The following is a 25,113-nucleotide window of genomic DNA, read 5'->3' as shown; positions in this document are numbered from 1 at the left end:
TGACATGATCTTACTCAGTCAGTATTAACGATATCAAGGTTATATTTTCACTGAATGTTCATTACATTATGTAGGATGATTTTAAATCACAGCTGTTTTCACAGACTGGGTCACATATTTATTGTATTGGACAGGAAACAGTGATGTGAGTTGAAATCACTTTATTCAACGAGAAGAAAAAGACTCAGTATGAGATGAGACAGATCAGCTGTATACTCCAGATGACTTTAGGTCGACTTTACAGTCATTATACAAAAATATAAAGAATGTCACAAATGCTCAATCACAAAAAAGTATTCCATAGAGCCATGTAAAAACACAAATGTATTGTAACACTAAATTTACAGTTTTTATTTGATCATTTAATATTTGGGTCTGGGTCTGTTCATTTTTACGTCGTGAAATATCTCTTGAACATGACCACCATTACACATAATGCTTGCCCAGAACCAGAAGTGTTTTGGTGTGGGTTTTAATGTGCCTTGTTTCTTCAATTATTTACACTGCATGATCAGAATGTATGCTGGAATTCATGATAATTATTATAATTTATGCAGCTTTTCAATAACAGTGAAACAAACAGATAACCATTGCAAAACATTTCAATGCCATAGTTACTGAAATATGAAAATGCCCTTCAATGTGTGGTAAAATTTTGTCATTTTAAAGTATATAATGTAAATATGTTTATATACCCACTCCACAAATTGAATTTAAGTTACAGTAGGTCTCTATCACTAGCTGTGATCTAGGTTGTCTCTCTCTCTTTCTCTGTGGGTGATGGTTGTATTTGCTCTAATGATCAGCTTTACCATCAGCATGATAAGCTAATGAATACTACAGTGTGTTTGGAGTGGCTTAAATCTGCTGATATAGCGTCCTGTGTCTTCTCGGCTCTTATCACAGACATTTAAATGCTAATCAAGGTCCTCAGTGACCCCCAACATGATACTGTGATGGGGTTCCATTATCTGATGTGTCCTGGAGTGTGTGTCACATGTCAGAGTCATGTAAAATGTATGCTAATTAATTCAATAGATCGCAATTCTAACAAGAAGCAACTGTAACACATTAACATTTTTTCAATTACCGGAGTGGAGTGATGATGCGTACTCTGCACATGCTCAGTAGAGTTCTTTCTCTGCCTGAGATAATAAGGTGTAAGAAATTTTATTAAAAATAATGGCTGTCCAGTTTTGAAAGCCTTTAATTTTAAATTCTAACATGACTCTGTTGCTGGTAGGTACCATACAATATTTTATTTTGGGCTATGGGATCAAGGCACAACACTAAATAAAAAGTGTGCTGAATTGTAAGATTGTATTTTTTTATTTGTTAAAGAAAACAGAATTTATTATTAAAATACATTTTTAGATTGTTCTTCTTTCACAAAAATTAACCATGGATTTAGTACAGTTAAAACAAAAAACAAGCTTACAGTACTATAGTTAAACCATAATGTAGCAAAACCATGGTTATCAATATGCCAAAAAACATGGCTATTATTTTTAAGATTTAGAGTACTTAACAGCTGATTGCTGTATGTTATAGAAACAATATTTAACCCATTTTAAATAATAATTAAAGGCAGGATAGGCAGGAATTATCTAAAAAACGTTTTTACAAATTTGTTTAAACTGTCTTTATATACCAATACATAAGTAAAATGTAAGTACTCTGAAAAAGAGAGTATAAAACTCGAGTGTCTGTAGACCTCTCACGGCCACACAGCTCATTATTTCCACTATCACTCTCTCTCGCGACCATGGCACCACCCCTGTTGCTATGGGATCTGCCCACACATGCGCACACCTGATTGATTTGAACGTGCACGAGGCACTCTAATAAGAGCAAAAGTACGGCAGAGAAAGAGCATTCAGAACTCACAGTACCTGCATATGCAGTCAGCGAAGGCAAACAAAGGAATAAACGAAGCAATCAAACGAGAGTAAATATCGCGTGGCTTTTCCTCGAGTCGACGATGCGGTAGCGGTATTGTCTCCGGAGTGTAGTCCTCATCAGAGTCAACAATGCTTTCATCACAAAAACTCTTCCATGCAAAACACTGGCTTAATAATGAGTACTAAAAGCCATCCTATTTGTTTATATTTATAGTGATAAAATTAGATGTATTATTACATGTGATTGTGACATGATGTTACTACATGCACCGCGCTCCTTCCTCTCCGCTCGTCTGAGGTAAATGCTTCTCAGCGCGTCGCGCGTTCATGTTTTTTGGGGGCGTGGCTTTAGAAGAAACCCAGAAGGGAGGGGGTGAAGTGAATGGAAAAATTAGCTGTGTTAAAAACAGTGGTGAGAGGTCTACAGACACTCGATTTTTATACTCTCTTTTTCAGAGTACTTACATTTTTGTAAGTAATACATTTGTTAAAAGTAAGTTTAAATTTGTAAAAAAGTTTTTTTAGATAATTCCTGCCTATCCTGCCTTTAACTAGGTCCATCTTAGACTTTTGCTTTAAACAGAATACATGCTAAAGTATTAGGCAAAACCTTTTCACTAATATTACTGTAAGTAATAAACAGTAGTCCCTTTCACACATACAGTCTTTACTGGTAATTTACTGGTAAATTGCAGTTAACATGTCATGTGTGAACAGAACCTTTCCGGTAAATCAGTGCTCCCAATTTACCAGTAAGACAGGTTGTAAGATTAACGGTAATTTACCGGTAAGCGCTGTGTGTGAACAAAAAATATAGCATTACCGGCATTTAGATGACGTCAGACCGCGCTGACAGATCGGGCGGGCCAATCAGAAAGTTTTTTATACAGGTGACGCGGTTTCCCCCAGACTGTTTACGGACGTTTCCACACACGTTGCTTAAAAGTCGAGCACACCTGAAGTTAACATCCACATTTCTTCACCAAAGTTGTTTAAAACAGCTTACCATCTAATTGCCAAATTGCCGACGTCCTTAGCACACCATCTGTGAAGCCTAATGTGCAAACGCGCAGGTTCCGTTTGACGCCGCCTAACGCAATGTTGTTTGGTCACGAGCAACTTCGCGACCGTTTGCCACAGATGTGAAAACAACAAAATACGGACCGTGGATATTAAGTCATAACCCGCCGTTTACAAATACGACACGGACGGAGCTCGCCGGCCGCGCACCACAGGTAACTTCCGCGTTCTCTCCGAGTTTACCGGTATTTTGATACTGATGTGTGAATGATGTCTGGTAAAAAGGCGGACCGTCACTGCGTGTGTGAACAGCACATTTTTGTATTTACTGGTAAATTCATTCTGGTAAATGTATGACAATTTACCGAAATGACTATGTGAAAGAGGCTACTGACAGTATTATGTGAAGTGCTTTATAAAGATACTGTAACAATTGATATACTGTATCTGTATATTTCTTCTGTGGGGATATAAATATTATAGATAAAAATATATTTCACTCAACTATTTTTAAAATCACACCAGTTCCATTTTCAACTAAAAAATTTTACTTGCATTAAATTTCAAATTATAAGTCTTTGTCAGTATCTCCTAAGCACTTCTTTAGGCGTAATAATGTGGGTCAATGGCATGACATGCATATTGTGTAGGCCTATGTGTACCGGGGCATTGTGTATTTTAAAAATAACTTGATACATTTGTGATGTCACTTTATTTTTTAAAACTTATTTAGTTTAAATACACATATATTTTAATAATAAGTATTAATGCATGTTTTCGTATGTCAAACTTGTAAAATGGCAGGCGGGGCATCTGTCCATATAAAGTCGCAGTTTAAGACAAATGTTAAAAATCATATTTCAAATTATTAAAAATTTAAAATAAGATACTTTGGCATTATGATTATATGTTTGAAACCTTTCCTATAAAAATATTTCACAAATATCAGTTGTTGGGATGTTTTGATAATTGAAAATGTAATGGATAGGCTGGTATACTTCTTGTCATGTGGCACAACCAAAACTAGAAAAATGCTATTCTATCAAACTCATTTTTATTGTATTTAAAAGTATTTGATATCACAGGCAAAAGCTTATACCAGCATCCAAGTAGAAGTCTGTTAAATGTAAATTCAATGCAAAGGTCAGGTGGTGCAACTAAATAGTCAAATGGTACAACTGATAAGAAAAAAAAAACCATTAAGCAAAATAATTTTGATAAGCTAACAATTTTGCTAATAATTTTTGTTTTAATAAATGCAAGAAATACGGTTGTCTAAAATTGTTATTATACTTAAATATATAGCATTATTATTAATATAAAAATTATTGTTCTCAAATGTTAGTTTTATGGTAAAGTTGTTTAACACATTTAAACTATTTTTAGGATTATAATTTTAAATGTCAATAATCAGCATGACTCAGGGAGTGCATTAAAACTTATCTAGCAAATAGACAATGATTGGTTGTACCACCTGCTTTTTTTGGGAATGGGGCTATATCAAAAATATTAAAAAATCATTAAAATGCACCGAAATGTTGTTCAATGAACTAAACCTTTTTCGAAAAAAAGTGTGACTCAAAAATTTGAGACATTTTTAAAATATTTTTTAATATGTTTTTAGGAGCTTGTTCTTTCAGTGACCCATAAATAAAAAATGCGGTTACATTAATTACACCAGTGCTGTCAATTTAAACACACTAGGTATACATACATAGTTTAAAATATTTAATAGTTGATTTAGGGTAAGTATGATCTTATATCACTATCTAACCCAAACAGACGCACACCCTCTCTCTCCTCTTTGATATGCTGATCTTCTTCTATTCTCTTTAATGAAGAGGTTTGGAAGTTATCCATTTCATTACCCCCAGCCTGTTCCCCTACAAACACCCCCCGGGTTCAGGCCTATTTGTCATGGGGCCGTGATGGGCCTTTGTTTGTTAGATTTCTGATGTGCTATTAGCATCTGAACTGCTTCTGACAGGCACATCTCTACATCTCACTTCTATTCAGAACAGAGTGCTCACAACAGAGATATCAATGACATGAATATCTGCTTTATATCATAAACATGTGCAAAGTATTTTGTTTCGCTGCACAACGTGTGGAACTCATTTTCATTCTAGTATTTGTCTGCGGGCATAGTCTCTACAGTCATTAAGAATAAAATCTGTGGTAAAAAATCAGTTGTTTAGTTTGTTTTAGTTGTTGACGACAGCTGGTTGTTAAACACCTTGTAACTGGCATTGCTCTTAGATTAAATATTAAGTGTGTGTAGCCTGGGGCTCAGGCTTTGGTGCAAACATATCAGATATTGGAATGTTATTTTGAATATTTCCAAACTGTTCTGTTGCTCATCTGTTTCAGACATCTTTCTACCCTTGAGCAAAGAACAAAGTGTCTCAGTGCACACTTTCTCTATATGTGCTGTGTATCAGGTGTTTTGATGGCTCGTTGCCGGTCTCGTGTGCATGTCACGTAGGGGTGTCATAATGCCTTGAGCACCAGCACAGAGGAAAGTAAACCCTCCGCCTCACATCCAACATTCAGCGAGGACTAATCCTCTTCAACAGCACTCAAGCCAAAAGCATCTTTCTTCCTCTGCTCTTGGCTGCGTGCTGGCTTACTATAGCTCAACATCACAAGGATGGGCTTTTACGGGCTCTTTGAGATGGACAGATGGATGAATGGACTGAATAAGTTCTGTCTACTTGGTGTATTTCTGTTTCTACTTCTATTTCTGTTCCACACTTGTTGTATTTCTGTTCCAACAGTATTCAAAGTACTTTTGTCCTTGAGGATGAAGTCACATTAGCAGCGCTGGTGGGTTCGAAGTTGTGGGTTCGATAGGGAACAGACAATAAAAGGTATATCTTGAGTTGGATAACACAGTTGGTCCAGTGTATAAATGTTTATGTCTGGTTTTCTGTATAATAGGGTTGGCTGGTATGAAATTGTGTGATTTTGATGGACCGAAATACCGGTGGCCTATGGACTTGTTAATTCATGACGTAAGGGGTCCAAGCTTCTGTTATTTAAACAGACGTTTATGAGCAATATTTATTCATATTACACATTTAAAGGGTACATTTTAAAATACTTTTTTTAAGATAAATAAATCTTTGGTGTCCCCAGAGTACATAAGGGAAGATCTAGCTCAAAATACCCCACAGATAATTTATTATGTCATGTTAAAATTGCCACTTTGTAGGTGTGAGCAAAAATGTGCCGTTTTTTGTCCTTTAATATGCAAATGAGCTGATCTTTGCATTAAATGGCTGTGTCGTGGTTGGATAGTGCAGATTAAGGGGCAATATTATCCCCTTCTGACATCACAAGGGGAGCCATATTTCAATGAGCTATTTTTTCACATGCTTGCAGAGAATGGTTTAACAAAACTAAGTTACTGGGTTGATCTTCTTCACATTTTCTAGGTTGATAGAAGCACTTGAGACCCAATTTTAGCACTTAAACATGGAAAAAGTCAGATTTTCATGATATGTGAAAATTTAAGTGAAAATTTTATAAGCTCACAGTGTACACTGCAGTCTCCAGGCTCACAGAATCACAGACAGCAATATATGAGTCCATGTCTGGTCATTTTGGATTTTATTATGGAAACAAAAATTAGGATTGGGAGTTTTGCATTATAATACGAGTGTAGTTAGCGTGATTGTTTTGTTATTTCCCTATGGCATTTGAGATCGTTTGGACCTGGAAGTGATGCATGACGTCAGACTTATGAAGCCTTAATCGGTATCAGCAAATAAAGTATTTTTTTCCATATTGGGTGATTGTTTAAAATCACAGATCAAAAATCATACTGTATAACAGATGTAAAACTGATAACAGACTTGCAGTTTGTACGCTCTGCACGGGATTTCATGACATAACACTTAAAAACAAGGAGTACAAACAAAACAGAATCGATAGATGTCATTCTAAATAATCAAATATCGGTATCAGCACAGAAATCTGTCTGTGTGCAAGTCCACATGTAAATGCATCACTTACATCCTCATTGTGTTAGCGTTATAATTTTATTAATAAATATAGCTGCAAGCAGCAATGCCGGGGTCAAGCCGAAAAGGGCACAGAAGGATGTAAAATTGAGATCGGATAAGCGATTGAAGAACCTAGGTAAATCTTATAATTTTAGATGAAAAAACAAAAAGTTATCAACAAAAATAATCTAAGTTCTTGTCTACTGCAATCGTCCTTCTGTTATTGACAATCATGGAACATTAGAGCACTGAATGACATGTGAGTGGTGTTTGCAGTGGCACATCATGTTATAACAAGTTTAATTAGTCAAAAGAGACCATCCCCGTGTCTCTACGATGTTCTGATGCAGAGATATTGCTTTTGCAAAAACGGTTGATAAGGTATTCTCAATGGTTGCTAGGGAGTTAATTGGCAACATCCAGTGATTATAGTCAAAGCCATGAAATGAATAATCCATGATGACTCATGGTTTTAGATGTGTTGTTGCAGTAGTTTTAGGCAAAAATACCATATTATATCTCAAAACCAGTAGGTGGCGCAAAGACAAAATTGTGCATGCAACATCAAGTCATGATTGTGTTACATCTAGCTAGTTTTATGACTATACACTTTAGTTTAGTTAAGAAACAGTTGTATGACCATAAGGCTGGCTTGTTATCAAAGGTTTTGTTCAATTATAAGGCCATCTAGTGGTGCAAGCATACATTTTTTTTTGTGTAGCCTCAGAATGTGCTCATGCATCAGCGTATCAAATCTGGTGAAAAAATCCCTTTTCGTTACAAAGTTACAACCATTTATGTGTAAAAAACACAAAATTTGAAGGTAATTTTTCGTTTTTTGCAATTTTCGGCCATTTCTGATGAAAATTTTAATATAACGTCAATAGAACTTTTTGTTCAGAAGGTAAGGTTAGTTTCTTCCTATGGTGTTTTCGAGTCGATCGGAAAAACGCTCGCGGAGATATTCACGCGTGTTTTTTAAGCGCTATTTTGCTGCGCAGGGTTAACCGTAAGGCGAATTCTGGCATGTTTGGTATCGTTGGACTCGGCAACTATTCAGAACTCCAAAGAAACAAGTCCCGTGAAAATACGTCAATCGGAGCCAAAGTTATAGGCGTGTAAAGCATAAGTCTGACCACTAGGTGGCGCTGTGACGAAACTCTGCAGGCACCCGTAGTTCCTGACTGGCATCACAAGTACCAAGTATAGTGTCAATAGGCTTAAGTTTGCCGAAGATACAGCCTCAAATCCGTTTTTTTGGGCTCTACGTAAAATTCGTTGACGCGGTTTATGGAAACGGATTGACGAATTGACATGAATTCCATAACTTTTTGCCGTGAGGGTCCGTAGATGCTACATACCGATTTTCGTGGAAATTGGGCAAAAGCTCTAGGACGAGTTCGCAAAAGTAGGTTTTACGAATAATTCAAAATGGCGGAAAAATTTTCATGACGGAAAATGACGTCATAGGGTCCAGTCGAATCGTCTTGAGCCAAGGAATTAGAGGAAACAAGAATTTAATTTCTAGGACGTACGGGTCAGAAGTTATAAGCAAAAACGTAAGTGCAACTTTGGACTGTTGGTGGCGCTAGCGGGTTAGACATAGAGACTCCAAATTTGCTATGGGGACACATTGGACTGTCCTTTATCAGTGTGCCAAATTTCATAACTTTCCTACGTACGTTTCTATGGGCTACCATAGACCGCAATAGCGGAAGAAGAAGAAGAAGAAGAAGCAGAATAATAATTATTATAAGAAAACTAACAAATACAATAGGGGTCTTCGCCCCTTCAGGGCTTGACCCCTAATAATGATCAAAAATTTTGATATCTGGTAAATTGAAGCAAATAGTGATTTTGCATTTCCACAGTTATTTCCTTTAAATGCAAAAATCTATCCATCAACATATAAATTCTTGTTTTAGAGCAACGATTGTGGTTAAGTAAGTATGCAGGATGCATTAGGAGTTGTGTATACTAGTATAAATGCAATGTTGGCATAAAAAAAATGCTTACAGCACCTTCGAAACCAGGTGTAAACCTAAGTGTGCGAGATATATATTCACACAATTTCCTCTGTACGAATGGATTCTGGTTGGCTGAAGGTGTGTATTGAGCATTATAGCAGGTTATGGCTACCATACATCAGTCTTGTGCTATAAAGAGCTCTCGCCAGAGCTCCAGAGTGTGCCATAAATGCCTGAGTGTGCTCTGTAGGGAACATTAAAGGGGCCATGCCTCTGTGTGTTTGAGGAATGATAGGTCAGAGAGAATAAAACTACACCGCGACGTCTTGTGGAGGTCTGTTGTGTGTCTAAATTTATGAAGCACACCACCCTGTTAGACCGGCTGCTATAGCTTTGATTTACTTAGCCAAGTTCCAACTACCCACCGGAGTGCTAACTTTCACAGTTATCGCAGTGCTACTGTAGCTTAACTTATAGCACTAACGACGCTAAAGTCATGTATTCAATTTTGGAATGCATTGGTTGTTGTTTAAAGATGCAAGCATGGATGCAGTAATGTAAACATTATCAGATTGAATGAGAGATATTTATTCATAGAATTTGTCTATTAGAAATCCTACCATAGTAAAAGTAACTGTAAGAAATTGGGTATAAGCCATCAAAAACACAATGGGGCAGTTCATGGGACAGGGTTTAGATTAAGCCAGGGGTGCATTTCCCAAACAACAACGCAACTCGTTGCTGAACGACCATAGTACGATGCATCGTTGGAGAAACGAACTACCTTGTCACGAAAGCATAGTAACTTTGTCGCACATTCGTCATTTGAACCATGTTGGTTTAACAACATTGATGATGTCACGTGGGAGGTGAAGTACTAATTAATCTGTGCAAATCGATTTAATGTCAGATTATTGCTGTAAATAACATATATTGCATCGGAAGACTGATTTTGTTATCGTGATTTAGTTACCTGTTGTTTATTTTCAAGATATTTAATTCACGCGCAAGTTCCCTCTTAAGTCACTCCTCCCAGGGATTCCGCAGGGTCTTAAAGCTCGTATCCTGCGCACATGCGCAGTTTTCAAATGCAGCGCTTTAATTCTGTTTACAAACTTAAAGACGTAAAATAAAATTTTAATATATTTAGAATGATGGATATAGACTGTACTACATGTTTTTTTGCTTATTTTGTCCAAAAACATGATCAACGTAAGTCTACATATGATAATAACAAGGAACGATGCTTCTAACGACAGGTGAAGAGCTGTAACGACACAAGTTAGCAATGCAGTTTGCAAATGTTCATTTGAACGATGGTTTCAGGAAACACCAAATCGTTAAACGATGTTAGTAACGATGGAACTTACGATGTTCGTTGGCTAACCATGCTTTTGGGAAACGCACCCCTGGATTAGACCTTAGTTATATTAGGAAACACACCTTACAAAAACATTATCTTGAGACAAAATAATAGCATTGATATATTTTAAGATAGGCTATGTCAGTGCATGCTGTTTTCCAGTCCCTCCAGAAAAACGCGATTATGCAATCGCACGATTCAGTGCATAATTAGCCAAAATCTGCATATTTATGGGGGGGACGCATTTTTTCAGATACGCCGCACTTTCGCTGCATAAATTGCAGATTTCCGCATGCAAAATATGCGGGGCTTGCATGATTTCATAATCCACGCATTTTCGTAGCAAAAAGTCATATATATCTTAGCAGAAAGTTGAAAAATGTTGCATTTACTTCACACAAGTGCAGCCATGTCCCCTGTTGCTATGGAAACGTTATGAAGTGACGTGATTACGCAAAGTGAACATCATTGAAAAGCTACAAACCCCAACCACAGTTTTTGCAAGGTCCCGCAATTTTTGCAAGGTCCCGCAATTTTTGCAAGTTCCCGCAATTTTTGCAAGTTCCCGCAATTTTTGCAAGTTCCCGCAATTTTTGCAAGTTCCCGCAATTTTTGCAAGTTCATGCAATTTTTGCAAGTTCATGCAATTTCATTGCATAAAATTGTATAAATATCCCCCATATTCCATTCATTTTTTTAACGTGCTGCAAGATCAAGGATTTTTGCCCGCAGCAATGACAAAAAAAACTCAGCAATTTGTTTTTCAGCGGCTTGAGCCTTGCCCCAATGGCAGATTCAGAAAGCCGTGTACATTGTTTGAGGGAGATATTAATGATCGTACTATAATAACTGTAGTTGTTGGCTGAAACGTCCTAACAAGGAAAGTTCTGGTTATGAACCTAAATGTCCTGAAGCTCAGTAGTAATAAAGTATCTACTAAATTAGCCCATGTTAGTTAGTTTTTAGTACTTTTCTCCTAGTTCTTTATGGGCTGAGAGATGTTCCCACACTCTCAATTCCAGATTCCCAATTTCATCCTGCCTAGTTAAACCACATCTTAAAATCTAATGCTCAAGCTCAATGATCCAAGAACAGACTAACTCGGAGCTCGTCCCTATGGACACGGTTCTTGAGTATAGCTTCAAGCCTTTCATAACTCACAGTCCTGACTCCTTTTAATCGTGCGCTAAAAGATAAAACGGCGTGTTTGGTTTGAGGAGGGATTCACTGGAATGAGAATAACACAAACAGGGTGGTGCTTAGGAACATGGCCATCAGGGGAAGTCGGACCTTAAATTATGCTGCAATGAGTTGCTCCAGTGGTCTTAACACACAATAATGGCTCCCATTTTTTATTGTTGCTGCTTTAGATGAATTATTAATTCGGAGACTGTTTTGCTGGGAAAAAAATAACACAGAATTTATCTTAAATTCAAACAAAGAGTCAAAATATACATGTTTTGGAAAGTATATCAACAGTGTACTCCCCTAATTTATCATTTTTCAAAGGTCAGAGAAAATCCTGGACGAGCCCCCATTTTTTAATTCTCAAATGAGCTATAGGGTTTAGAATTAGGATCCTGGGACTAGAAAGTAATGATGTAGTGTTTTAGAAATACCATGAACGCCAATACAAGCTTCTATTTGTATCGTTTTGTGCTTACCCAACGAGACACCTTCTAAAAATGAATTTGGGTCATAAAAGCAACCTTGAAAACATTAAACTAATGCATGTGATAAGGGTGCATGTGGCCAGTGACCATCATGTGAAAGGCCAAACACTATTGTCCTGTTTTAGGGCACCTCTCTTAACTTCCAGGAAATGATACATTTAGTGTGGGTTATAAAAATAGTTTAACACCCTTAAAAGTACTATCCACTATTACTGCCATAAGCCTGGCTCATAAACCCACATTTAGCCCCTCAACCCCCTTTATCACCACTTTGAGGACCTTGGCATGGGGGTGGGGTGCCACTCATCAGCTTTCTGTGTGTGTTATGTAATCCTGTTTAGATCAAGAGGTTGAATTAAGGTAAATGCACATGATTAAAGAGGAATGTCAGTGTTACTCAGTGTTGAAATACAATATTTCACACAGTTATGTCTTTATCTTTAACCAATCACAGGAACTCATTTCCTCTTTCTGATGTATTTCTCTCCTCCCAAATGTTGCTTATGAATCACACATACATTACACTACAAGTCCATATAATGAATCAGAGGCACCAGACTTCAAATCTTGACCTTAATCAAGGTGACATGTACACCATTACTTGGTTTTAATTTTACAGTAAATTTAATAAACTTTGTTCTTGTTGCATTTTTACAGTACTAATATTATTCTGTTAAGGGGTAAAGGTTTTGAATTCCTCCTTAAATTGCTCCATAAAGAGTTTCTCAGAAAAAAATAAAGTGCCACGTTATGGTGCTGTTATATGAAAGGGAACATCCCCATAATTCAACAAGCAACCTGTAATATGTTATTTAAAGGAATACTCCACTTTCATAAAAGATCCCTATATTTTACTCACCCCCATCTCATCCAAAATGTTTATGTCTTTCTTTGTTCAGTCGAAAATAAATTACATTTTTTGAGAAAAACATTCCAGAATTTTTCTCAATTTAATAGACTTATTGGACTACAACAGTTTAAAGTTTAAATACAGTTTAAAGTTTAAGAAAACAAACAAGGCATAAGGGGTCTTATCATGCAAAACGGTTGTCATTTTCGGCCAAGAAAAATAAAAAATATGTACTTTTAAACCACAACTTCTCATATTGCACTAGCCGTGTGATGTGCCAGCGCGACCTTATGTATGCGTAAGCACATCGAAAGGTCATGCGTGATGTATGGCAAACTATCACTAAGTGTGGAGAAAGAGGACGGTTTTGCATTGTTGTAGGTTGAATGATACTAAGTAATATCTTTGTGTCAGTTTATTGTTTAAAATGGTCCGCACGTGTGCGTTTCACATACTGTATGTAACGCATGACCTTTCGACGTTCTTACGCAATACGCAAAGTCGCACTGGCGTGTCACGCGGCTAGACGTTGTGGTTTAAGAGTGCTTATTTTTAATTTTTCTTGTCGAAAATGACAATAATTTTCCTACATCGTTTAGAGCCCTTTGAAGCTGCGTTGAAACTAGGGATGGGTTAATACCACTTTTTCCATACCAATCCCGATCTGATCATAGTTTTTCTGTTTAATTCACCGCTTTTCCAATGCCTTAACCACACCATTCATTTTTGTGACCTTAAATATCTTCTGATTTTTTTGCATAAAGCTGTCGAATATATTAGGAAGAATTTGAATATAGTGTATAAAAATGTTTATGGTGCTTTTATAGTAGTCTGACTTTTCGTAGCATGACAGTAGTAGCGCACCGTATCAGATTTGGATCGACCCTGTTGGATCGGCCCACCCCTAGTTGAAACTGCAATTTAAAACTGCATTGAAACTGTTAAGCCTATTAAATTAAGCCAATTAAAATTATTAAAAGTCCTTGTTTTCCTAAAAAAAAAAATTATTCTCATCTAAACAAAGAAAGACACAAACAACTTAGATGACATGGGGGTGAGTAAATTATCAGGATTTATTTTTTATGAAAGTGCAATATTCCTTTAAAAGATAGATCTGTAATGTGTATAGGGACCTATTTGTTACCTTAAAAATATTTTATGACCAGTGAAATTTTATTGAAAGCAACTGAAGATGCTTGTATAGATTTATTAACATTGTGGTTTATAATGACAGTGGAAATTGTTATTTTTATTTCTTTATCTACATGAGCGGCATATGGTACAGAGTCTACAGACCACCAAAAAAGGAATTGTAGTAACATTGTTTGCATTTTTTTACTCACACAATGAAAATAAGGGTTAAAGATCAAAATAAGGTCTAGATCAATAAATGCTGCATAAGCTTTAATTTAATTAGTTTAACACTTATTGTTGTAACCAATCCACTAGTTTTAAAATCAGGGCACAGTTGATCCTAGTGTAGGACAGCAAGGTACACATGAAAGATATACTTAAAACAAATGTAATGGTTAACTGTCAGGACTGGAGGAGGGACAGTGTAGGAATGTTGGGTTTGCTATCTTATCACCTGGTACAAACAGATCAGATAGATCCTGCATTATTACACCAACACACACAAACACACATGCTTGTATATGTGCTTTACGGGATAGACTTTATTCTGAACAAACTATCTATTCCATCCTCTCCCCGTAACCCAACCTCTAAACCTAACCCTTGGAAAACTTTTGGCATTTTTTAATTCATAAAAATGACCATTCAGTATGTTTTTAAGATCTTTGTTATACACATGTCATTATACTGTACACATACTTGTATACCATGTATACCCGAACACATTCACATAGAAACACTGAATCACCCAAGTTTACTGTGACATTTGACTCTGGACTACACAAAAATTTAAATCACTGGTTGTTGTGACCATAAAACAACTTCTTAACTTGCAACATTTGAGTAATTGTGCATTGTGGTGTTGATCAGGTGTGAGTTTCATCTCACATGATGAATTCAGAGCGAAAGTCTCTTATTCTCAGACTTTCTTTATTTCTTGTAATTCATGAATCAATACTTCACATATTTGAAAAGTGCACACATAAGAAAGTGACTAAGTCAACTCCAGATGAAAGCGCTGCCTGTTGCTCGCCTCATTCGAGGTGTTTTTCTGCGGAAACTTCCAGTGGGTCTTTGAAAGGAACGAGCTCTTCTTGCTGAGCGCGGTTGTGTGAGGCTGGTGAGCAAGGTGGAACGCCTTTGTGTGATGTCAGATGAGAAAGGCATGGGAGCGAATCGGTGTCATGGAATGGGTCATTGAGAGGTGAGACTGCCTGCTTCCACGGGTTCAGAAAAAGTTCAGTCGCATAACATTATAGGCAAATTAGTGAAAGAGAGAGAGAGAGAGAGAGAGAGAGAGAGAGAGAGAGAGAGTAAATGAGCGATGAGAGAACTAGTGAGGGGCCAAACTAGTTGGGAAAGAGAAACTTTAAAGATGTTAAAGGAAGAAAAACAAACTTTTGATCATTTAAAGAGTATATCAAGTAATTTATACTATAATCATAAATCGACTTTTTTCAAGTATTATTGGTAGCATTTTCTGAAATTCAATGATTGTGTACACACTCATGTACTGTATGTAGTTGTGAACTTTTTATTGTGCTTAAATCCATATGCACAAAAAGACATTTTGGGAATACTGTTAACTAAGTGTGTTGCCCTTTGGTGTCTCAAAAGTCCCTACAGTATTAATGTGTTATTTTAAAGCAGTGCTTGATTAATAACGCAATTATATTTTGGTAATAACTGATATGTTGTTATATTAAATTTTATATTATTGTAAATAAATACTGCTTGCAGCTGCCAAACAATGTTGTAACTTGGTGCCTTAGTAAATAATTAATTTATGTGGTCGCATGTGTGTTTTTACAGTGCACTTAAAAAAATAAGGTGCTTAATATGTTTTTCCAGCCTAATTCATGAGATTTCATACATATTTTACGAGTTGGCTAATTTGTATGAATTCATACGAAGTTAATAATGGAAAAATGTACGATTATCATAAAAAACAATAACGAAACTTTACCCCTAACCCTTTTTTTACCCCAATGTCATCGGGGCAAAGGCAAATCGTAAATATTTTTTACAAAAGTGGTCGTACAAATTAATACGAATTACCCACCTCGTAAAATACATACAAATTGCCATGAAATAGCGTTGATTCTTCATGGTGATGCCATAGAAGATTCCTGGAAGAACCATTCTGTCCTCTGTTGCACATTTTGTTTGTATGGTGTTTATGATGATGTCACGGCAGTAGAGCTGCCGCAACTATAATGACAAGTCTCTAATCCCACCCACTTTAAAGTGGTACTAAACTTCAAACCAAGCCAAAGTAAACCGAGCCTAGTTGTACCACGCAAGGAAAAGTGCAATTGCTTTTCATAATTTAAAATATAGATTTTTTGAACAGAAAGGTTCTTCAGATATTGAAGGTTCTTAATGAAACCATTTAACCAGAAATGGTTCTTCTAGGTCAGTGGTTCTCAACTCCAGTCGTCGGGCCGCCCCTCCCAGAACATTTTAGATGTCTCCATATATAAAACACCTGATTCAGTTCATCAGCTTGTAAGTGTGTTAATTAAGGAAAAGTTTCAAACATTCTGGAAGGAGTCTAATGAGTGGAATCAGGTATTTCAAATCAGGAGACATCTAAAACATTCTGGGAAGGGGGGCCGAGGACTGGAGTTGAGAACCACTGTTCTAGGTATCCTTGGAGGGCCACTGTCCTGCAAAGTTAAACCCTAATCAAACACACCTGAATGTCATTTCCAAGTCACCCTGCAGCCTTTGATTAGATTTTTCAGGTGTGTTTGATTAGGGTTGAAACTTTGCAGGACAGTGGCCCTCCAGGACCAGGAATGCCCACCCCTGATCTATGGCATCATGAAGCACCTTTAATTTTTTAAGAGTGTTTATCTAATCAGAATTTAACTGAATCTGAATGAACAATGTATTTTGTAACGAAGGCATAATAAGAAAATAAGGATGCATAAAGCTTGTCTTTACCGTTTTTACAGAGTCAGTTTGATGCTATAAAGTTTGATGATCAGAGTCCCAATATAAACTTAAAATTAAAATCAGTTAAACCTTAGAAATGTATTTGTGGCTTATTATTATCTCTTTTTTTTTGTTTTTAGATGTTTCATTTTATTGTGTCTTGATGTTATACTTGGATGTGTGTACTACTGGAAGCTTCCATCACTAAAGTAAATGTTGGTCATTCTACAGAAACGTCCACTTTTGGTATGGCAAGTTGTCTTAAAATGTATTTATTTTTCTAACATTTAAACTAGACCACATTATTACATTACTCTTTGACTTTATGAGTACACATAAAGTTTTTTTTGTGTGCATGTACTTAAAGACTGCATACACCATTTTTGTCAGTGGTGTTACCTTATTCTTTAGCAATATTAAAGGTGTTTATAAAATATATATATATTTTTTTAATTCAGCTTTAAAGCTTAATTCTTAAGTGTAGCAGAATTCAATGCATTTAAAATTATCAAGTCACATGTGAAATTTTATTTAATGTGAAAGAAAAAAACAGAGTAACACCAGTGACACAACAAATCATCAGTCACTGGTGTTACAGATCTTAACTGGTGTTACCCATAAGGAAGGTAACACCAGTGACAGTAACACCAGTGACAATGTTCATGAAAACTGCATTTTACAAAATTACTGCTGCAAAGTATCAAACCACATGCTGTCAATCATTGTATACTCACTAAGTAGTTTAATCCATTTTTATTCTAGTTTTTTGCAATTCCCAAACAATAAAGGAGGTCATACCAGTGACTTAAACTAAAAGCTTCATATGAAATCATGAGATAAATGAAAAGATTTCTGATAACTGAAAAGAGATAGTGGACTTATCATGGACTTCTCTTCATAGATCTCCAGGAAATTGTATAAAATCAGTGTGATTTTTATTTAAAAATAAGAGATTTTTTGTTAAACAGTAACACCAGTGACATAACTTCAAGGGACCACTACTTTCATTATATATTTTATAATATTTATTTAGCATTTTGTTTTTTTAATGTAGTCTGCATCATATATTTGATAGTTATGGACACATTATTGTATTTTAAGTGGAGGAAAACACTGTTTTTGATCTCAAAATAAAGCATTTTCGATCTGTACATGACTGTGTGGACGAGCACTTCTGTGGTGCTTAGAATTCTAATTAATTAATAAAAATCAAATATTGCTACATTGATGGCTAAAGAAGGTGTAATTGTTCAAATAACATATTGTTTCATTTTAAAATGTAAAAGAAAAATTAACCCTAAAGTGTTTTTCAAGTGTAATATTTCTGTAAAGGCTAGGGACAAAAAAATTGACATTTACATAGATTGACCCAAATTCCTTGTGTTTGCAAGCACACATGGTAATAAAACTCCTTCTGATTCTGATACTTTCAGAAAGATGCTGTAAGACAGAAGTTCTGCTGTTATAGCTTCACAGTCCTAGCTCCAACTTTTAACTTTAAACCCATCTGAATTATTTAATAAAGGTGTTCCAGAATATATGAAAATAACAGGCAGGTGTGTTGGAGCAGAGCTGAAATAAAACTCTGCAGGACTGTGAATTTTATTGTATTATTTTGTGCTGTTTGTTGTTTGAAACAGACGTGAAGTGCAAATTCCAGTTATTTCTGTCAGATATGGATGTTTTATGTGTGATATATTTCACACACAGCACCTTTTAATTATGTTGTTTGACTGACGCGACGTGGGCGGGGCAATGCGAGTAGACAGCGATTTTAATTGGGCGGAGATAAAGCGGAAAGGTAGATGTGGGCGTGGATAAAGGCAGTCGCTTGTCTCGTCACCGCTCGTGGGCGGAGCTTTCAGACAGCTGCCCGTTCTCGTCACGGTCGGCTCGCACTCTCTGTTGCTCCGAGCTCGGGAACGCACGGCAGCCGCGCGGATTAATATCGCACGCACACACACAAGCAGATTACTCAAGGGTCCGTGTCCCGTTTCTGTTTGCGAGGAGACATTTTTAAAGAAACATGTTTTGAGATCAAGGAGCAAATCAGGAGACATGAACCGGACAAAATAATCACATCATTGAACCGGATCAAACTCATCATTCAACACTGGACATTCAATGGATGCATTCCTGTCTCGTTTATCCAGCGTTAAATTCATATATTAACAAACCGAGCGAGTGTGTGGAGTATTTTATAACTAATACATAATTTGCACTTTTTAAACAAAGACTGCTTATGTTTGTGGTGTAAATATATATATATTTGCACAAAAAGTTGCGTTTCGACAGACGCTGTATGGACCGAACCGGATCATGCACGCGGGCTTCGTCTTTAGTTTGAAATGATTCTGTAGTTCCTGATCTCCTCCGGGAATATCTGGGAGCGTCTGGGATGGACCAGTCTCTCTGTTGAATGTGAAAAGTATAGTCGTGGATCAGAAGGTGTATTGAGGAATTAAGTCCGATCTGATCATGTACGAGAGCGTTGACGTGAACCCGTTCCTCGTGATGGATTACTATAATCAGAGCAGAGGATGTCTGATCCCGGACAAGATGCCTCATCCGTTCAGCTCTTCAATCAGACATCAGCACTGGAGCGGATCCAATCACTGTACGTGCATTTTTATTTTAAACAACACACCTGCATGTGTTTGTATGGTTATCGATGTGGTTTTGCTTGGTTTACAATCTTTAGTTTGTGTTTTTATGTTCTGATTCTCTATTTGTCAGTTATTCATTTACTGACATTTAGATCGAACTGAATGACCCAATTACAAGCGCGCGCACGCACGCAAGCACTGACTGCAGAGAGCGCGACTCTGTTTTTAACGTGCACGTTTGTTTCCTAAAATCATAAGCGACGACAGGCTGTTCACAACAGATTTCAAGCTATTTCCATTGAGATCTTATTGTTAATGAATAAATAAAACAGCGAAAACATAATATTTATTCCGATTATGACAGTTTATGAAAGTTTATGACAAAATAAGCGTTAAGTTAGCCTAATAAATCTGATCTGTATAGGCTACAGTTATTACTTTAATTTCCTGATTATGCAGAATAGTAAATGATTAACTTGTTTACGAGTTGCCCGATGCTCACCTTCTGGTGGTTGTGGTTGGTGACCGGGGTCACGCGGGGTCACGGAACCCATGACCTCTGACACGGCACAATCTTTCTTACGGCGTATGCTAAATGTTTATCCAAAATATTTACACTTGCATCTACACAACTACAATTTAACTACAATAGTTATACTTGTATGTCTAAAATAGCTATTTTTCCCAATCTACTGTACACTCGCAGCCAACCCACAATTCTCATTCACATATAAAAATGCATGATTTTCTGACAACCCATTAGCTCTTAAGACTTATTTGACTTGAGTCTGTGTTTTCCAGTGGGATTCTGCATTCTTTGAGTTTCTTTCGTTGGTTTATTTAATAGTGCTGTTGCAATAGTGTGAACTTTGAACATGAAAGCAATATGCCGAGTCAAACTGCAAATGATATTAGAGATTATTACTTATTTACTTCATTTAGGAATATGTTATGCACTGTATATAACACATTTAAAATTATTTTTTAAACATTGTCTTTATCTATTGACCCCTGCGGTAACTTCACAATCCCCCAGGGGTCCACGGACCCCCTATTAAAAGCACTGCGTGTAAATAAAGCAAAACATTTAAAGTATTAAACATTTCCATAACAACGATCAACTAGGTCAGCCAATAAAATGCTTTGCTTAAGCCTTGTTTGACGTGTATGGATAAGACATCTTTATACATGTATGCTACTCTCAGAGGCCCAAATCTTCAGTAAAGCTACACTATCTGCTTTATACAGGAAATACAATAAATATGTTGTACATACAGGGACAACATGTTTGTTGTTTTGCAAAAAAGTAACATAAGATTTGTGCAAGCACAGTTTCAGTTACGTTTATGCATTTGGCAGACCCTTTTATCCAACAAGACTTACAGTGCATTACTAGGTATACATTTCATTTATCAGTATGTGTACCCTGGGTTCAAAACCATTACCTTCTGCGATGCTAATGCAATGCTGTAGTAGTTTTGTAGTATTTACAGTTATAAAGTAAGATAATGAAACACACATATGACAACTAGTCACGTCAAACACGACGTCATTGAGATTTAAAGTTATCTATGTGCCGCCATATTTGAATTATGCACTCAGATCTGAGTGTTTACATAAATATATGACATATTGTTCTCTAAATTTGCCCAACATATTAATCATTTCTCCCACAAACATCTTATTTGGATTATTTTAATCATAGATAGATGGTAGTAGTTTTTTACATTTGACCTTTTTGAGCACTATATAGAGTATGAATTTACGTCCCTTTTCCACGTGACCACGCCGGAACTCGCCCCGTCGAGTGGCAAACGTTCAACAAAATGGCTGGTTTTCATAGCGTCTGCTGCGAAAATGCCAGTAAAACTGACTATTATCAGCTTAATTTGAATTTAGTTGTACTTGATTGCAGAGGTGGACAATACTTAGTTACATTAGTTACATTTTCAAACCATCTGTGCTTTATTAGGGTGTTTTTGTATTGGGAAAAATATTACTTGGCATATAATCATACTGTGTATTCTCTAAAATTGTATATGAAAATGTATTTAATACCTAAATTACATTAAAATTGTGTACTTTTACTTGAGTAAAAGTACGTAAATGTACTTTAATATTAAATGTAAAACAAAAACGTGTATTTATGAAATGTTAAAGATTAAAATTATGATAATATGCTTCCAAAGAAAAACACGGATAAAATACAAATACTTGAAAAAATAAGTTTAAGTAGAAAGTAAAACCTCTGCTTGATAGTGACCCTAGCAACTTGTCAACCCACCTGTGGTCTGTGGACAACGTTGGCATGAATGATCTATTAACTTCTCCTTTCGGTGTTTTTTGGCAGTCTGTAAAACGAATAGCTCAGAATTCTTGTTAATCTGTTTTTGCAGTCTATCGCACAACAGCTTTTTCCGATTTAGACGCGTTTCCCCATGTGTTTTCGCTGATTCACACTGTACACAAATTCTGCCGCTCTGTCTTTTGCCACTCAGTGGGCGTAACCGCAGGCACTTCAGCCGAAGGTGACGTCATGTGCATACCCACTATAATAAGAAGATTACAAAGGCTACATCTGGAAAATGGCATGAGAGTGAGTTTCCTTAAAGGAACAGTATGTAAGAAATCTATATCAATTAATAATAAAATGTCACTAGACATTAAGAAATCATTTTAATTTTATATACTTATATCACTGACAACAGTGGTCCGGCAAGGATATTGTCATTTAAAAAGTGGAGTTGCAGCCCTCAACTGATGTTTATGTTGTCATTTAGTGTTTTGGCCACCAGTTCTAAGATTGCAGTACCAGTTTTAGCCACAAGTTTTGTGATTGCAGTACCAGTTTTGACCACAATCCTACATACTGTTCCTTTAAAGGCGAAGTGCACGATATCTGAAAAACTCTTTGGAAAAGTGAATCAGGCTGACTACCAAAACACTTGTAGCCAATCAGCAGTTAGGGGCGTGTCTACTAACCAACATTGTTGCCTGGGTTGCGTATGTATGGGGCGGGTCTATTATAAAGGAGGTCCAGATTCTATTGTGGTAGGGGCGTGTTTGTTTAGGTGATTTCAAATATCAACATTGGCTTTCAGAGATCATGGACCCTGCCTTTAAAGTTGTTGCTATGTGTGTGCATTGCAGTGTGGTTGATAAGATGGTTGCAAAGGTGTTGCTACATAGTTGCTGAGGTGTTAGCTAGCTTGGTCTCTTGTAACCCTGTGTGATTACAAAAGTTACTCAAAACTTTTTTTACGCTCTGTTACTGTGGACTTATATGATTAGTTGCCTGTTAGTTGTCTCTACGGTCATATTTCAGGTATAGTAATGGCAACTACAGCCCTATGGAGTCAGGTCTCATCTTATATTAATCTTTAATGCAGACATGTCCCACTTTTTCTTACCCTCTTGATTTACTGTTCTGTCCTCTCATGTGCCATGTGTTTGGTTCAGCTGGGTCACAATGGGTGACACTTCTGACAACATACTGGGTTATTAGCAAGGTTGACTTGTTAGGTTTGTTCTTGAGAATGTTCCCTGTTGAAGCTCCACATGCGCACACATTAAGATGGACATCTCTGGTCATTGTGTTGCACTTTGCACTCATCTTTGAAGCATCTCACGTAAGGATGCAAACTGTGTCATTCTTTTATCAGTTACTAAACATTATATTCTGCTGTTAACTGGTAACCAACAAGCCTTTACTCGAACACATGGCCCAGTGCACGTTATATTGACGTGTGAACGAATTTGGTCTGTAGATTTATATATTTTTGATGCCTAAACCGCTGTACTTTTGAAATGCTGGATGTTTGACTTATAGACTTTTGGTGTTGATGTGGTCTTTATCTAAGCTATATTTATAAGGACATTTAAAGCATTTGGCCTCCAAAAGCATAGCAAAGCCTGTACACGCACATTGACTTTAAATAAAGAGTTGTGTGTCAGGTTTTCTGTGTTTTATAGTATTGCATTTGGGAGCTCAGACTCTTTGATGTGAATTTGAATGACAGAAGAGAAGATCAAAATCTTTTATGTAAACTTGAATGACATATGTTAACTCTTTCCCCGCCAGCGTTTTTTTAAAAAAGTTGCCAGCCAGCGCTAGCATTTTTCATGATTTTCACAAAAGTTTAATGCCTTCCAGAAAATGTTCTACTTTAAATATATAAACAAACAATATATCAGATGAAAGAACAGACCTGCTTTCAAACAAAAAAAAAGTTTCATCCTACCTTCATTAGTTCTCTTGTAATTACCTCTCAAACATGGGTAGGTTTCTTCAAAAACACCCAATTTTGAGCAAAAAGCTGAGATAATTCCATTTTTGCGAAGGACTTTTGATAGAGATGCAGAGCGATCTTTAAAACATACACGGAGTTCTTTCTCTTTCACGTGAGGCGCTACTTCCGGGTTGTATAAGTTGCGAAAGTGCGCCAGCTGGTGGATAATAGCAGTATTGCGGAAAGACGGAAAATCTCGTCATTGGCGGGGAAGCGTTTTCTCTTAATTGACGAGATATCTTGTCAATGGCGGCGAAAGAGTTAAGAGTTGCTGACGCATGATTGTTCGAGTGTGTGTGTGACTGAATAAAAATGATTAATAAATTAATATTCTTTGGCGTAATTTTTTATGTGGGCAAATGTATAAAAAATGTAAACTTGCCAAAATTTAAAAGTTACTACGCGTGACATTTATTACCGTTTTATTTAGTCACTGAAGAATATAAATAAATTGTTAAAAATGAGCAAATCAAAAAAAGTTTTTCCATGCAACTGTATTGAAAATAAAAACAAATAAGCTATCTTAATATCACACATATGACACTGTATTTTATCACACAGTATAAACGTATTACACAGTATAGACATTTTATACATTAAGATTTATACACTGTAAAAAAAAATCTGTAGAAATTACAATGTTATTACAGCTGGGTTGCCGGTAATTTACGGTAGATTTAAATTTATGTTATTTAATGGCAAGAGTTTGTTCAAAGTTAAATACATTTTAAATATTAACAAGTCTTTATCTTTACAGAATAAAACTATTCAAAAACAGCCTCATGCAAAGCATTCTGGGAACCAGAAATCATCATCAACCTTTTTCTGTTTTTTGCTTCAGATTTTGTTTCCCAGAATGTTTTGCTTAATGCTGTTTTTTAGTTTTACTCTGTAAAGACAAAGACTTATAAATGTTTAATGTTCATTTAACTTTGAACAAAATGTTGCTAGTAAAAAACATAAATTTAAATCTACGGTAAGTTACCGGCAACCCAGCTGCAATTTCTACAGATTTTTTTTACAGTGTAGTTTTCTTTGTTTGTCTAGTAAGAAGTACATTAACTCTGACATCATCTCAGAATGTTCAGAATTTCTTGTACGCTTGTTTATTTTTATTTCTGTACGTAAAGGAATCTTATTTCCCAATGACATTCCCGAGATCTGTGCTAAGATATCAGGGTAGTTGAAATCAATGACATGCTTTTCACATGCAGTCTGGGGTTTGTGTTATTTGATAAATACAAGACCAGACGGTTTTTCGTGTGCTGATTTTGAGGGGATTGGATTTAAATGGTACAGTGTATTATACAGAGCGGAGAGTACTATAGTCTTATTGATGGCAGCAGGCATTATTATAATGTAC

The 25,113-nt window shown here is 36.3% G+C and overlaps 1 protein-coding gene across 5 annotated transcripts in view; it reads left to right on the top strand.

Annotated features, from left to right (window-relative positions):
• The window catches only part of raraa (retinoic acid receptor, alpha a), a 203,804-nt gene that overhangs the window by 144,412 nt on the left and 34,279 nt on the right, over positions 1 to 25,113 (top strand). The window contains exon 1 of one of the 5 annotated variants that reach the window (XM_055175228.2): positions 18,716 to 19,472. The exons of 3 other annotated variants lie outside the window; for them this stretch is intronic. In XM_055175228.2, coding sequence (XP_055031203.1) covers positions 19,334 to 19,472 — 139 coding nt within the window. In that variant the 5' untranslated portion in view covers positions 18,716 to 19,333. Of the gene's footprint in view, positions 1 to 18,715; positions 19,473 to 25,113 lie in introns of those variants that run through there. One more of the 5 variants, XM_055175227.2, reaches the window with a different exon arrangement.

The sequence above is a fragment of the Misgurnus anguillicaudatus genome, chromosome 4, assembly GCF_027580225.2.
Source record: "Misgurnus anguillicaudatus chromosome 4, ASM2758022v2, whole genome shotgun sequence".
In the NCBI taxonomy this organism is placed as follows: Eukaryota; Metazoa; Chordata; class Actinopteri; order Cypriniformes; family Cobitidae; genus Misgurnus; species Misgurnus anguillicaudatus.
The sequence above is the reverse complement of the archived record's forward strand: the minus strand, read 5'-3'. Positions and strand labels throughout refer to the sequence as shown.